Source organism: Rhipicephalus sanguineus, chromosome 3 (assembly GCF_013339695.2).
Source record: "Rhipicephalus sanguineus isolate Rsan-2018 chromosome 3, BIME_Rsan_1.4, whole genome shotgun sequence".
Taxonomy (NCBI): Eukaryota; Metazoa; Arthropoda; class Arachnida; order Ixodida; family Ixodidae; genus Rhipicephalus; species Rhipicephalus sanguineus.
In genome coordinates, this window is record NC_051178.1 from 106,142,618 (window position 1) to 106,158,679 (window position 16,062).

At 47.8% G+C, this 16,062-nt stretch overlaps 1 protein-coding gene across 1 annotated transcript in view; it reads right to left on the reverse strand.

Moving 5' to 3' along the window:
• Positions 1 to 1,046: 1,046 nt before the first annotated feature.
• LOC119386905 (bcl-2-related ovarian killer protein) overlaps positions 1,047 to 16,062 on the reverse strand; it is a 198,641-nt gene continuing 183,625 nt past the window's right edge. The window contains exon 3 of the mRNA XM_037654181.2: positions 1,047 to 1,961. Within this exon, the coding sequence (XP_037510109.1) occupies positions 1,845 to 1,961 (117 nt within the window). The 3' untranslated portion in view covers positions 1,047 to 1,844. The remainder of the gene's footprint in view (positions 1,962 to 16,062) is intronic.

A 16,062-nucleotide genomic window follows, 5' to 3' on the forward strand; every position in this document is an offset into this window, starting at 1 on the left:
TCCGGCATTTTTTACAACTAAAATTTCAACCCAATGCAGGGAGGGAAAAAAATAAGAAAGAGAAACAGTGAACGGCAGCTGTTGATCTTCCCACGTCCCAGTGGACGGCCGAGCACTCAGGCAATCCACCTTTTGTTGTGGTTGTTCTTGCTCGCTTCAAGCATAGCAGAAATATTGAACGTGGCTGCCTGGAGTGGTGAACCTCAGGGTCGGTTGGTCCCCAACGCGGCATATGCACGCGCTGCGCTTCTGTGGCTGCGCAAAATGCACACGGCTGTATCACGTCACAGTGTTAGAAGACGACGCTATAGACTTCACAGTCATGTGTGCCTTCGGGAGATCGGCCGTACACACTCTAACACTTTCTCTAACATTTTTCTCTCTACACTCAAAGGAACATCGAATGTTATCTCACAGCAATTCAATATATACGTCTGAACGTACTGCATGCGCCTACGTTGAAGTAGCATGGCCCTCAACCGAGAGACGCGATATTCTGCATAATCGGGTAAAGGCGAGTGCCCATATGTTGTCGGGGACGTAGAAGCTACAAAAACATTGCGACTCGCTAGGATCCATGTCCCGAAAAAGAAGACGGTAAATTGACTTGATTAGCCATTTTAATGCTGTATGTTGGAGGCTAAAAATGTAAATATCGAGAGAGGCATACCGCTCTCAGACGACGTTTTCTAGAATAATTTTGCTCCGGTGTCACTTACTCCGAGTATCCAGAATGCTGTCTTTCCTAAAAATGTCCTAGCTCAGAATATTTGAAATTTTTCGCGTCTTCGTTTGTTCACGAGCCAGCCACGTTCAACCACATCCGATATTGGCTTAATCATCCTTTAGAGCTTCTCCTACCGATGTAATTCAACTCTGCTATATCTCCCAGGTAAAAAAAACACGTCATCATGTTTGAATTAATCACGTGATAACTAGTTCAGGCGCAGAGTGATTCTGGCGTATATCACTCTAGAAAGTTCGTCCTAATGAAAGTAATGACGCCATACCATTCTGCTTGGAAAGTATCTCTGCGTTTAAGTGCCTCCTGCAAATTTCTTATTGTTAAACAAATGGCTCGCACATATAGCCATTTTATCTCACTAAATTGAACCAGTGTCTTTCTAGAAGATAAATGCATGCTTCAGATTATCGCGTCCGCGTATGTACCAACACAAAACACACAGTTCTAATAACTCATTAGAGTCCAGGAACCACCCGCTACAGCGGTCTCCGTATGGCTCAGGATGCCAAGTCAGCTCATGTCGTAACGCACAGAATCACAAACATTCCTTGTGAAGACTGCGCAAGTTTGGACGCTAGGATACACTAAACATGCAAGCAAAAATAAAGTCTGGCTTTGCACTCAATCCTTGTCATGGTTCCTCTTAACTGGTGTCCCTCTCGACGACAATCCCTCTGACACGTTCGGGGTGTCGTGATGTGGCACCAAACAAACACTAAATCCAGGTATAACACGGGTGATTAGGTAATCTCGCTACAGTGGACCAAGGAACAGGTGTCTTGCATCAGTGGCGACCGTGGTGGAGCGTCACGTGGACGTTGGCCTGGACAACTGAAGCACAGAGGAGTTCACAGCACCAGCACGCCGAACTGCCGGATACGTGGTTTCACGTAAACAGATTCACGGCCGTATACACTTATTTGTTCAGACGGCCACTTGGCTTCGCCCGGTGGTTTCGTTCAACGAGACCGCGCTCTCACATAGCACCACTTCTTTGGCGTCGTGGGGGCTTCGAGAATGTGACGCTGGAGAAAGTTGGGCGGAAGGAAAATGGCGCCGATCACAGCATCCTTGCGAGGTGTAGAGTGTGGGCCGGGCGTCAGGACAGCCAGTAATAGAGGAGCACCACGACCAGCACCAGGCCGGCAACGATAAGGAAGAAGTCGACCAGGATTGACCGCTGGGGCCGTCGTCGGAACCGCGTGATTAGGGTTCCCTGCAGAAGAAAAATAATTAGATGATAAGCATGTGCAAAAGCAGACACCACGACATCGCAAATAATCTGATAGGTCCGAAGGTCGATTGCTCATCAAGCTACACAGCACGCTATATAAACAGGGGATGACGACTGCGTCGTTTGCTCCGGTCGCATCACAAAAAAAAAATATGGCAGCACCTGCACACTCCTTATCTGCGCATACACACGCACGACTAAGCCCCGTCTGCCATTTAAAACGGGTCACCACATTTGCTGGTACTACAGTGTCGCCAGGAACACTATACGTGCACGCTTGAGAAGATAGATGTAAGGCTCACCCATAAAATGGGGCGAGGAAAAAAAAGAAATGATAATGGCATTTCCAAAGCTAGTAGTTTCTGTAAGAGCTACAGAAAACATTCAGAAGCAGGGGACCGCAAATTTCGTGTCGCTGCGAGCTTTCGCATAAGAGGAAACGAGGTTTATGGTGGATTTCGCCGTCACGCATCGCATGCATGTGTATCGCGATTTCAGCGCTACTGCGTCAAAGTTTAAAATAAAGTCACTAAGTCACGTGTTCCGCATACGATTTATTTGTTGGCATCAAATCTGCTTGCTTTTCAAATGAGATAGAATACTGTATGCTTTGTATGACGTGCAATATGATAGTAAGGCATCAGGTTGTTATCATTATCAAGTTATATAACAACACATATAGTAAAACCTCGGTGATACGAACATCGTGGGGTCACCAAAAATATTCGTATCACCAAAAAACATGAAAAATTATTTTCTGTATTTCTTGCGACAAAGGAAAGCTGGCGTATGTTTTCATTTATTGTTTCTCAGGGACACGGCAACGTCATGAACAGTTCTGAATAATTGCCAGTAATGTTTTTAGATGTCAACGATCATACTTGTACTCGTAAATATGCGGCGCGTGCGTCAGCGTGTAATTAATTAACCAGGTGTGATAGCTGAAGCCCCTTCCATATCTTAGTACGCTTTTTTGCATAACATCAGAGTGCTGCGGCGAAAATGACTTATGCAGCGCTTTGCACGCGATTGAACGCCAGAAAATTTTATGACCGCTGTCCTTTGTTGTTATTACTTTCTTATCGCGGCGGTGTTTTGGATGTTTCTCGGGAGATTTACGGCCGTGCCCGTACAATCGGAAGGTGGGCTCAAAATTTGGGAATCTCCTGTGGAAATCGGAGAGTTGGGAAGTGTGCGCGTCCCCGACAGTCGTGCATGATGATGTTGCTAGGCCTAGCTCCTTCGCGAAGACATGGCTTGCATCTACGTGGCAGGCACGTGCAAACGAAGTACAATGACGCTTATAGTGTACTAGAATAATCTCCTAGTGACGCGTCCAGGAGGCAGGGACAATAGGCCGGTTGAAGCAAACGCCAGTAGACGCCACTGGTGGCGTTGCTGCGCTTTTTTCTAGTCGCGGAGCCAGTTCGCGCCGGTTTGGGCCGGTTCAGACGCGCTTTGCAGCTGCTTGCCTCGTGCGCGTCCCCTGCGACGCTACGTTCAACGTCGTAGTTCTTGTGAAAAAAAAATGGTGGATGACATTTTTTTCTCCGGACGCTTACATGTGGGAGGCTTCCATGTAGTACGTCTCATTGCACGCCGTAAAATGGGGTAAGGAAACGCCGGAATAATCTTGTTTAGCTGCGTTTCTGTAACCGAGAATAAATCACGAGAAGTTTGCCACCATCAATATGCGTCCGTCGAGGCCGTTATTTCATCGTACGCCTTCTGGCATAGCAACGCAGCGTATACGTTGCTGAGCATTTTTGTGTAGTTTGCGATGAGCATGCGATTTAAATGTTGTGCTATGTATTGCGCAATAGAAGCAAAACATGTAGAGTGACTCATATGATGGGTTTGTGTAAATGGATGATAAGAAAATGCGAATAGATACTGCTGTAGGCGATGTCCCGAACTGCAATGAATCCGCCGGTCTGCGGCATTTACGCTAGCAGACGACTAGAAAAAGGCGCAGTGGCGGCGCCTGGTGGCGTCTACACAAACGGGCACGCGCGCTCCTTCTCAGACGCGTCACTAGGAAATTATTCTAGTACACTATAATGACGCTGCCTCGAGCACAGCAGCACGCGTCTACGCGTTAAAAAAGAGGAAAGAGAGCACTACGTAGCGTCATCTGTAATCTAAACGCGAAGGTATACGCAGGCGCATTGAGGCCTCAAAGATTCGCGCGCACAGTCTCGGATGTCTCGGAGGTTACGACGCGCCGCTGATGGTCTGTTCTGAAAACTCGTGGCGCGGCGCGCATGCCCGCGCTTTAGTCCGCGCGTGATTGGCTTGTCTTCCGCGACAGCACGGGCAGCACCTGTTCGTACCTGCGTGGTAGCGTACGTTAGTATCAAACGTCACCGGGTGAAAATCGGTTCGTAACAACCGTACTCCATTACATTGCAGGCTAATGGGCCTTGGCCGGGACCACAGAAAAATTCGTATCACCCCGCAATTCGTACGAGCCGTGATCGTATGACCGGGGTTCTACTGTATAACCATTCTGACACTTTATTGAGGTATTTCTCAATTTATTGGATCAGCGGTGAATAGTGGGGCTTGCCAAATTTCTGTGACACATACCCGCCTGTGTTCTCGCGTGCACCGACAGCCACACCGACGGCGACACGAGTGAGGCGATACGAGCATACTTGAAAAAGACGTCGGAAGGACCCATCATATGTCGAAAATGCTAGAGACAGTATAGTTAAATGATGTTACGTTAACCAGACGACTCAACCTTTAAAGCTAAGACTTACTTTACTGTTCGCCGCAGTGTCGCGCTTACCCCCGTTTATTCTGGGGATATATTTCTATATATATATTGGCAATCCTGATCTCTGACGGTCAATGCCTTCTGCAGTAGAGAACTTGGTGCCACGGGTCACCGGTTTAATCCAGAATAAAATCGGGGCGCTCCACAATGACACTTTCCGGGTATGACGTTTTGTGCGCTCTTACTGTCGTCCTTGTGATCTTGGCAGTTGAGAGGTACGGTAGAAGAGGCTGTGCTCGTGCAATGCACTACTGCTTCTGTCTTGTAATAACGCACAGATTCACGTGATATGCATTTGAACACTACGATGTACCTTCGTGTCTTGTTATTTATATATTTTTATTGTACATTGAATGACGCAACCAACGAACGGAAACGAACGCACACCCTTAAAGGTTCACGCCGAATGTATGTATGAACTGTCGTGAAAACTTGATTTGAAGATGTGTAGTAATATTATCCGTAAGACTTTCCACACCAGAGGAATAAGTAGTCAATATATTTAAAGATCATAATAAAAGCAGCGATTTCAAGACCGCTGCTTAGGTAACTGACTGTGATTGCAAAAGAGTGGTAAGCTGGGCTAGTTGGTATCGATGCACAGTGTGATTGCCAGCCACCAGTTGCCGCGTTCGAGTATATTTTTACCCATGATGACAAACATATTATGTATTTAAGAAACAAGGAAAAATACTGAAGTAACTTGGAACAGATCGTGCGAGCAGTAAGCTTCAGAGAATCCAAGGCAGCTTAAAATTTTTGTAAAAGGAGCCGTTCAAAAGCATTTTGACAGCACTGTTTTCCATAGCACCCTGCACATGCACGTTGACCGCAACAGCTGCTTGGAGTGACATCAATGTCAAGATGGCGCTAACCTTTACTCAAGATGTGTATATATTGCTTATCTAATGGTCCGGTCAGCAAAACCGTGAGCAGATTATACTTTGCTTATATAGCATATAAACACATTTTGCTACACCAGCATCATAAAGCACCTTGTACTATTTTCAAGAGCGTTCTTATTACGAATTCTTAGAGCTACCTTTACTGCTTGGGGCGCGAAATTGAAAACAGCTTCTTTATAATGTTACGGATATTGGCCGAATAAACTAACTTGGAATTTATCATTTAACTTTGGAAGCAATCTATACGTTACCTTTCTTACGCAACTGTTGCTCATTCTATTCGCAAGCGCTTACCTTCTTGGGCTTGACGGGCTTCGTGCACTTTTGCCGTTTGCGGTTCTTGACAGACAGTTTCTTCTCGTAGGCATACAGCTTCAGTATTTGCTCTCTGGCTTTTATCTTCCTGTTAGCCACTTGCTGTTGCTGCTGCGGAGAGTGCTGCTGGCTAGCGGTCAAACACATGTCTCTGCTTTGCATTGTTCACGGTTTGCTTGAAGGACGTTCACTCGTATAAAGACCACCTGACTATTATTGAACATCTATACCCCCTGCGTCTTCATCGCACGATTTCCACTTCGCATGTGAGGCTCGCCCCGTTCATTGTTGCCATTTCACTTACAGCTACAGGTACTCCAAGTTTTCGCAAACGGGTCAATGCGGTCGAAACACGGGGCTGGGCAGCAGGCGGCGCTCTCTGTCGTTGTATATTCGGCAAGAAGTATGGTCGATACCGTTCGCCTGCTGCGTTCGACGAACAGGGAACTCGCGTCTCGCAAGCATACTGCCGAACACGGCACGCAATGACTGCCTATTTGTGGTGCATGTGATTATACCTTGAACTCTGTGGGGATTGAGGCTTGCCCGTCGCCACTGCGCGGGTTTTTCGCCTATTTCTGCCATCCTCATGTCCGATCATGTCGCTCCCCTCCTCCGCCGTCCTACGGCGCTGGGCGAGCGGGGGTGACGTTAACCCTCCTCACCCCGGCGCCGGATCGCGACGGTGGCGCCGCGTGCGGGTCTCGCGAGACGTTTTGCGCGGCGAGTCAGACTCTCTCTGGACCTCGTAGGGTAAGCACGCATTTTCTTTCCTGTCCGTCGGCTCCTTTGTTTGGGCTCGCTCGGACGGAGTTCGCCAACGGTGCCTTGCGCCAGCGGCGAGCGCTTACCTTACGTTGTCCTTTCCGAACGCTAGGCTGAAGAGCGGTGCGGTGCATTCGCGCGTGGTCTTACTACGCCGAAACCGTATCTATCGAAGCCAACGCGAGCGGAGTTTGCCCTTGCTCGAGCGATCGGGCCCTGTTTTGGTCGCTGATCGTGAGAGCACGCAGCATAGTCGCGAGGGAACGTTTCTCTCAGCGGCGTGTCGCCGTGAGCCCTTTTGCCCGCGGAGACGTGCTAGCGGCACCCTTTGTGTTGTACTTTCGCCCGTGGCGTGGTTAAGCCTGTTTTGCTTCTCCCGCCGCCTTTGGGAGCGGGCGTTGTACTGCGTTTTGTGGAGCTGCCGCAGGCAATAAAGTGTTGCGGATTTCGAGAGCAGTACTGTGTACTTGCCGCGTTACGCTCGGCGCCTTGTTTGCGCTCGAACGTGCGTGTGCAGCGGTGCGCTAGTTCACGCGAGGCGACGGCAGACGCGGCCCTGTGGCTCGCTAAGTCCGAACCCACGCTAGTGGCCGTACTCCTGTGAGGTACGTGCACACCACAACTCTGATATTGGTAAAGCAACGTAATTTGCCTGCCTCTAGCGAAAACACTCTTTTGCACCCTTGATTTTGCTAAGCTCTCATAAATTACTCAACAGCCCAGCTTACTTCAAAGCAGAAAAATATAGACTGAATGAGAGCTTCGATTCGGGACTCGCATCGACTCAGCTATCAATAGAGAGCGTGCACTAGCCAGCTGGCGTAGCGTGCGTATTAACTGTATTTCTTAGACCATTACGTAGCTGTACATAGCATAGGAAGTTATGTAAACAAAGATATGTGGCCGAGAATCACTGTTAGGCGTAACTGTCTCGAACTTGCTAGGGCTGTCGATACACCCTATGAAACTGCCGTCTACAACTACTGTGGTCGTTACGTAGTCGAGTATTCGATGTGCTTTCACACCAGCCCAGCTCTTGAAGCGTATGCTTCATTACCAACGGTTAGTTCAACGGGAGTATTTTTTTTTTCGGCTCATTCTTTGAAACGAACTTACAGCGTTCCAGAGGTCGGGGAGCTCCGTTAGCACTAAAGGAAGCGTTATTATTGTCTCCGGATGTTTTGAAACCAACTTCATTCTGCTGTAAATCATTCTTGCGGAAACGCAACGCCGCACTCAGGTGGACTGACAGCACTCACGAAGCAGTCTTCTCGCTGAGTCATTATTCCGATGTTCGAAAGCGTAGCACATCTCGGCAGCGTATACGGCAGCTCCCCTCGTAGAAGTACTTCATCTTCAAGGTGCCTCAGGTGAATAGCTCGGACGACGAGGGATATGCGACAAGCTAGTGCAGCACGCTGTTACAAGTTGGGAGCCGTATTGAAGACAGCCACGACACGCAAGTTGGAAGGTTCTTACTGGTTTCAAGAACCTCCCTCAGCCGGACGCAGACAGGGAAGGACGAGCGATGGTGGGCCATCTGGGCCTCCTATGTATACATTGGGCGATGTTGGGTCGAGGAGGCTCGACCAAACCCTTGCTCTTCCCTGCGGCCCAGACTTTCCCTTCAGCAGTGAAAGAAAACAGGCTATCTGGCTGCGTGAGCTCTTTCCAGTCCTCCTTTACTTTTTTGTTGACTTTTCGAGCCGTGTAGAAGGGTAGTGCTTGATTGACGCGCGGCCACTGAAACCACACCGCGGTCCGCTTCTGCGTCAATACACGCCGCACAGCGCTAGCGCCCTTCCAGCCATCGTCCAGACGTTGTTTGTTTGCTTAAGATGCGCCCAGCGGAAGAAAGGGCCGGCAGCGGTGAGGCGATAGAAAACGTTGTGTACTTCGAAGAGCTGGTAAATATACGTGCAGCAGAAGGTGGACGGCGCAGTGTTTTGTTCTCTAGCACGTCGAGTAACGGCTTCAGCCTTTGCAAACAACCGAAGGAGGCGCTATAGTGCTTGCGCAGGTTCGCGCAATAAGCACGTCTTGAGCTTAGGCCTGTTTGTCCTTGTGCGTTATTTTGTAGCTTTCGGTAGAAATCTTGGCAAAGCGTTTAGCTATGAATTAGCAACAACTTGGCCATGTTGTAGCTTTACTAACATCTTGAGAGCCTTGCATGCGGGCCTATTCTGCTAGCGCTTCCGAAACGTGGCGGCCATGTTATTTTTCCGTAAGAAACATTCTGGAACGCCACGAACGAGTGGTAAGAATTGTGGCGACGTCTAGTTGGCCTTATTCTCGGTTCACAAGCAAGCAGACACATGGTAAACATATTGTGACGTACAAATATTAGGAACCATGTACTGTGCGAGGAAGTACAGCAATATTTTTAACATTCGATGGCTATTTTCAGTTTTGGAGAAGATTTCAACTGCTGCTAATTTATAGTACAGGTGTTGTGTCGACACTGGATTTATGTTCAACTTTGCGAACTTCTCGCCTCCCTTATTTCCCTTTTGCGACTCGCACCCTCATTCCCTTACACAACAAACCGTTTTCGAAAAATAAAGCTCCATGTCCCTTAGTTCTGTCCCTGTTTTCTTCCTCATTTCGTTCGCTTCATTCTTTCTCTGGATTAATATAATTAAATTCGCTTCGCCAGGCTTTCGCTAAAGCACTCACATGCGCCATTCTAATCTAAATGAACGTTGAGAGGCGGCCTCAATCACCGAAGACGACACCGTCGCCTCTATCGGCACACACGTTCTGCCGTCAGCCATTTTGCTCCGGGAACTTGAGTTTGCCCACCTGTCACCGCCACGTGCACTCCACATATCACGAGCACACACCGAATCGTGGAATTTCGCTCTCCACCCTGACCCGGGCCACATTGATGCTATATTCGCATTCACGTCGGCTCCTTTATTCCCCTTTGTCTTTTACCGCCGAAGCGTTAAGAGCGAGCGGTGTTATGTTTCTGGCACGCGGCTTCCTACTTGCCAGGGACGATGTCGGCCGCGTGATTGATTGTGCGGTTCGAGGATTCACCGTGTTTGTTTCGCGTCTCTTTTTTTCTGATTGTCCTAGCCGCTCGAAAACTTTCTAAGCTAGGCTGATAGGCGAACACAAAATCGTCGAAGACCTTCTGATCGTTATCGAGACACAAAATGAATGTTAAAGGGGCCCTCCAACACTTTTTTTGAAGCGCCTACATCGCTGCTGACCGCATCAACGTGTAGTGGCGCTCGCCAGAACTATTGCGGGCGGAAATGACGAAGATGGGCGCTGGCCTATGATTGGATAAATGTAACGTTAGAAGTAATAGCGGCGTTGCATCACAAAAGGGGTTATTATTGGGTTTAGTTTTTCTTGAGCATGCTTTTTTCACTGAACACCAACTAGACAGACGATCTTAGACATGTCAGCTTTAAAACTGCAGCGCCCGGCAAAGAATGCGCCGAACGCCACGGCGCTGGAGGGAAACGCGCTCGGGACGCTCCAGGCGCCGTTGTTTGTAGAAACTGAAGGGAAAAAAAATGTAAGAGCGTTGAAATAGACGCCGTCGCAACAAGAAACACGACTAAAACTAGAAAAATGTAGAGGCGTTCACGATCTGCCTCGTTTCGCACGCGCAGTTCACTCTTAATGCACCACATTGTTTGTTACTATCGCAACGGCGTCATAAATACGTTGGTTAGAACGGCCAACATTGTATGCAAGCTTCCCGTACGTAGGATCTTCCAGTTCATTTCATTGGGGCGCCATCCGACGTCACAGGGCGAGTGAAACATGGTCAGGTGACCCCGTGAAAATCGAGTTGAGGGTAGGCCTCCATTTTATTGTATTTTGAGTGTTCTAGGCTGAATAACTTCGGACTGCGTGCCCCTACCGCTGCCGTTCTTGCTGCACTAATCTCTTCAGCCTCCAGTCTACGCAACCCGAAAGTAGAAACTGTAAAACAATGAGGTTAGGAAAAGTGTTAGAGGGTCCCTTTAATGATGCCGCGAACTTTCTCAGAGCTCGCATAAACGAGGGAGGCCTCTAACCTGGCTGAGGGCTCGTATATGATCCTATTTGCCTTGTGCCAGCTGGCAGCTTTTAGGTGCGAAGCACCTTATGCACTCGGGCTCTCGGCGTCTCCTGTCGCCGTAGCTCGTCACGGTGTCTCCTGTCGTCGCCCGTCACGGTAAAGCATGTGGTAAATAAGACGGTGCGTTTGCTCAGGACACGCTCGCAATAACGCGCGCTCGCCCGCGAGAGACATCGCCACGTGCGCTTCTCCGAGCGGCAAATAAGACGGTGCGTTGGCTCAGGAAAAGCTCTGTTTCTGCGATGGACGCTGTCTGCGATGGGCGATGGGCGCTGGACGCTGTCTGCGACGCTGTCTGTAGCAGTGAGAGAACGCTGTTGCTATTGCTATTGACGCGTCCCTATTCATTGCTATTGTCGTGTCCTTATGGGAAACACCGGAGCTTCGCACCTCCCCAGGTTTCACGTTAGTGGAGCTGTCTTGTACAGTACAGTATAGTGTAGTATAGTATAGTACAGTACAGTATAGTATAGTATAGTATAGTATAGTATAGTATAGTATAGTATAGCAAGGGGTGGGAAAGGTAATTCAGGGTGAGGAGGAGGGAAAAGAGGAGGGCGACGCCACCATCTTCGCCGCTTCCTTATGGTCTTCGCACTACTAGTGCGTAGCTGCCCCATTATTTTTTTAACTACCGAACATTATTTCAGTTAAGCACGAAAGCACACACGGTGGCGCAATCTTTGTTTTGGAAGAAAAAAATTCCACAGCATATTCACGGTGTGAATGATGATGAGTGGGGCGAAGCTCTCATACGGCAGGATCTTGGCGGCGGCGTCGCGCAGCTTCACGCCCAGTACATCATCAACGACGTGAGATCGGGCCGGTTTACACTAAAGGGTCGATGAGAGTCATGGCGACTTGCAGCTCACTTTAATTTTACATGTACGCTGTGAATTTTTATTGTTTAATCACGCACAGGAGAAATCTCACCAGGCACTACCTTGGAGGTAAACAATGGCTGCTAATGGGAAATGAGAGACAGAAGAAGTCGGCTTTTAGCTAACACTTACACTTCTACTTCTACTAACGTTTCCTACTCGAACATGCCAATGGCTGCTAATGGGGAATGAGAGACAGAAGAAGTCGGCTTTTAGTTAACGTGCACGATGCGAATTTTTTATTGTTCAACAACGCACAGGAGAAATCTCCCACCGGCACCACCTTGGAGGTCAAGATCTGGTACTAGCGTTAAGACTGGTTACACACTACATACAGGGGACGAACGGGTGCCGCTATAAGGAGCTTCTTCCCTAAAAGGCCCCGCGGTAAGGCTGCAATGTCTGCCGTTCGTTAAGACCTCGACGTCGTATTCTTTTTAGTAAAACAGCAAGCGATGTACGTACATCGCTTGCTGCCACATCCTTACATAATATGCGCACATCCTTACATAATATCGTCAGCCACCACGTAAGGTACACTCTAAAAAAAACGGAGCGAGAATGGAGCAACGGGCTCCGTTCCTCCTTCGGAGCCGCGACTTTCTCCTTTGCGGACGATTTACTCGTCGCGCCCTCTTGCGGCAAGCGCCAAGGGAGGAACTTTTCTCCTCAACCACGTGACTTGCGCGCGCGCGCATGCGCACGCCGAGTTAAATCGTGATTCCGTTAGAGTAATTCCGTGCTGCGTAGAGCGGCTGCCCTTTCGCGCTCACTCGGCAGCTCAGACCAGACTATCCAGTGCTACCGATCTCGGCCAGTAGCGTGCAATTGTACCTAGGATTGATGCGAGCAGCACACGAGTGACGTTCATTGTTTTTGTTCTATGTGTTGAGTAACGTATGTGGCGTTTTTTTTCTTTTTTTTTGTAGGCTCGGCGTGTGCGCGATGCGCCGCATACTTCCGTGTGTCTCGTGTTGTTTGTATACGTTTGCGCACGATCTGCTTGTCATATATACAGTAAGACCCGCTTCACAAAACAGTCTTGTTTTAATGAACACCTTAGACTGTACACCAATAATTCAACTTTTTTCGGCGTTAACATACTTGGCTAGAGCACGCGTTTATTTTTACAAAGCACTTATAGCACTTATCAATCAACAAGTAATATAAAGAAGCATGAAGGTTAATTTTTACAACATTTTAGCAAACGTGATACCACTGGACAGTGCATGCGTGAAAGTACGATAACATATAATTGCTGGAGTATGACGTGTCGAAACCACCGTATGATTATGAGGCACGCCGTAGTGTGGGACTACGGATTAATTTTGATCAACTGGGGTTCGATCAAATGTGGCCGCCGTGGCCGCATTTTAACGTTAACCTGCATCATATTTGAAAAATAAGTCAATGACTTCTGTCAATTACGCCAAAATTCTCAATCACATGCGTTTTAGAATACGCATGCCATCACTGAGAATTAGGACTGACTTATGCACGCGTGCAGTATGTATCTCTCGTTCTCAGGATTTTGCTTTGGCGTGCGAAACTCAACACAAAATGCGCTTCTAATGACAGCTGTGCACAGTGGGCAATCACTAAGACTTTCACTCACCTTTGTGAAAAGAGTATTCCAAATCTAACGCAAGACAAACCACCGCCACAACGACAACTACACAGTTGTCGCAAAATGACCACAATTTCACACGCCAGGCGAATACCATGACGTAACAGTAGCAGAGCAGCATGTAGGTACAGCGTACTGAAATATTACAGAACACGTAGTGTGGGTAGCGGTCTTTTCCACAATTCGCGCGGTGTAGCGCCAGTTTCTCTACTCAAGTAATCGAGCTGCCGCGACGCCAAGAGCCACTGACATCGCTCTCGAAAGACCACCGTCCGGTGCGAGGCCATCTTGTATTCTTTCTTCGCACGACCCGCGTTTTAACGTACGTATACACAAGTGTGACGGCCGTACCGCATCAGAAGCATTGTCACTGAAGGGCTAGCAGTTGAAAGAATCCATGGCCCATCGTCATACTTGTGGTTAACGCATGAACAGAATGTGAACAGATGTTAACGCCAAACCACTCAACGAAGTCGACGCGACGAAGGCGACGGAATCTGAACTATGTTGCCGATGTTGCGCCCTCACACAGTAACTATTGAAAATAAAGAAATCAGAGAGAGAAAATTCATCTGTGGCCGCTGTCGGAAGATGGCGCTACTTCAAAATGTCGTCGGAATGGTATGAACGGTTCTCGATATGGTCGTTTTCGCACTAACTTAATCAACTCTCTGTAATTATATTGTTCATTATCATGCGGCTTTAGATTAACTGGTGCGCTTGGCTAAGCTATAGCTACCATTTAATAATGTCGGCGTATATTGCGACGCAGCCATGAAATCGTAAAGAGTTGAAGAAAAATGACGCATCTTTGTGCCACCATGGTCCACTGTAATTCAGTGACTATATAAGGGCCAGCGCTTCTTAGATGGGTATGTGTAAACGTCTGTACGTATGCGTCTGTACTGAATTGTTTGTGTTGTAGGTTTTATACATGCGAATGAATTGTGTATGTATTGAATTGAATGTGCGTACTATGTGTCTGCCTAGTGAACGTGTGCGTATCAACTTTCCGGTGTCCTTGAGTAATACGCGAATGGGCATACCTCCCCGGGAATGCCGTGTGCAGTATCAACGTACGTCGCCTCAATCAGAAAGAACTTTTTTTTAGTATTGTTTAATCCCTCTAGATGGCGCCAGCTACCACCTACTTCGCGGCCGCGGCGCTCACATAGCTCCACCTACATATATGAAGTTGAACACCTATCTATCGAAACTATGCTCTGCTGCGCCGGGATTGTTTTGATGCGACAGAACGTACATTTTGGAAGCACAAACGCGTGGATAAAGTCGCTACACCGTGTGACGCTTCGACAAATAAAGACAGCAAGCCTAACGTACAGTCTCAGGGTGAGAGCCCCTTTGCAGTATCTGTCTCTTTTAAAGTGAACGCCGTCTGGCTGTCCGAGCGAAACGTACGAGTTCCGTCGTTCCGTTTCGCGAGGTTTTCATCACTACAGGTTTGTCTGCTTGATTTTATTGTCATAGCGTTCGATATTAAGCTCAGCGGGACCGTTTTTTGTGACTGCCAGTGCCGCATACTCTTTATCAGTCGAGAATCGATGCGCTCGCTAGGCCTAAATCTATTGCTCGCTTCACTGGCTTGGCGTCAGCCATCTTGATTTTGACGGTTTCTCCATTGAAAAGGGAGGAACGGTTTCTCCATTTGAAGACGAACATTGGGGACATCGCCGTTTCTCCCTTAAAGGAGAGAGGGTCACTCCATTTTTTTTAAGAGTGTAATGTAAGTATGCATTTTCGCCATTGCCGGCGACAATAAAGCGAAGAAATAAAGGTAAATGCGGCGCCACAGTTCCGCACAATGCCGTTGTTGGAACCAATGTTCTATAACTAGGATTACTGCTTTTAATCTGCATGCACAACCTTATTTGTATTTAGGTGGGAAAAGCTTGAGAAGGTAGGAATGCTTTAAAGCCGGCTATAACAGTGTCATGAAACTGATACTGAATTTAACGCAGGAAAATGAATGGGAAAAGAAATACAACCGGAAGAACTACGCACATATGCGATAGTAAGCGTGCAATAAATGTAGCTGTGAACAGAGTCCAACATATGTAGGGCAGTTACCTACATTTACGTCGAAATAGTCTATATAAATACTTCTCATTCATTTGCTGCCAAATGACCTGGAGCCACGTTCGACTACGTCATAATATAACGAAGAGAAACATAAATGCCGGTTACAGAACGTTGGATGGTGTTGTGTCCACTAAAAATCGCGAAGAGCGATCACAGCACGTCTTGGTTTTCGGTGCATGGCCACGGTTCAAGCACATTGCTCACTGTGAGAAATCGTTCATCCAATATCTTCAACGGATCGCGCAGTGGGAACACGCTGTCCCTTGTGTTGAGAGCACTCTATGATCGTAAGCGTATTCCTTCACTTTCATTATACGTGTACAGCGGTGCAATCGCGATAAAAAATTGAGGCAAATTTAGCCAGGTATATTACTAACGGCAGACACACCATGGGGTTCACAAATGTGAAACTTTTATTCGATGAAGTTGCTTAATCTGTTCAACAATGATAAACCGATTCTAGACATTTGGAAGCACTTTTCAAGAATTTAGAAATACCCCGCTTCCGCATATACGTAAGTGTTTTTCACAAAAAAAACGTTCGTAGGAACTCGGTCTCACAGTCATATCCTGGCTTTGGCGAGTAAAACTCGAGTAATCGTAAAAACCGCGGCTGTGAAATTC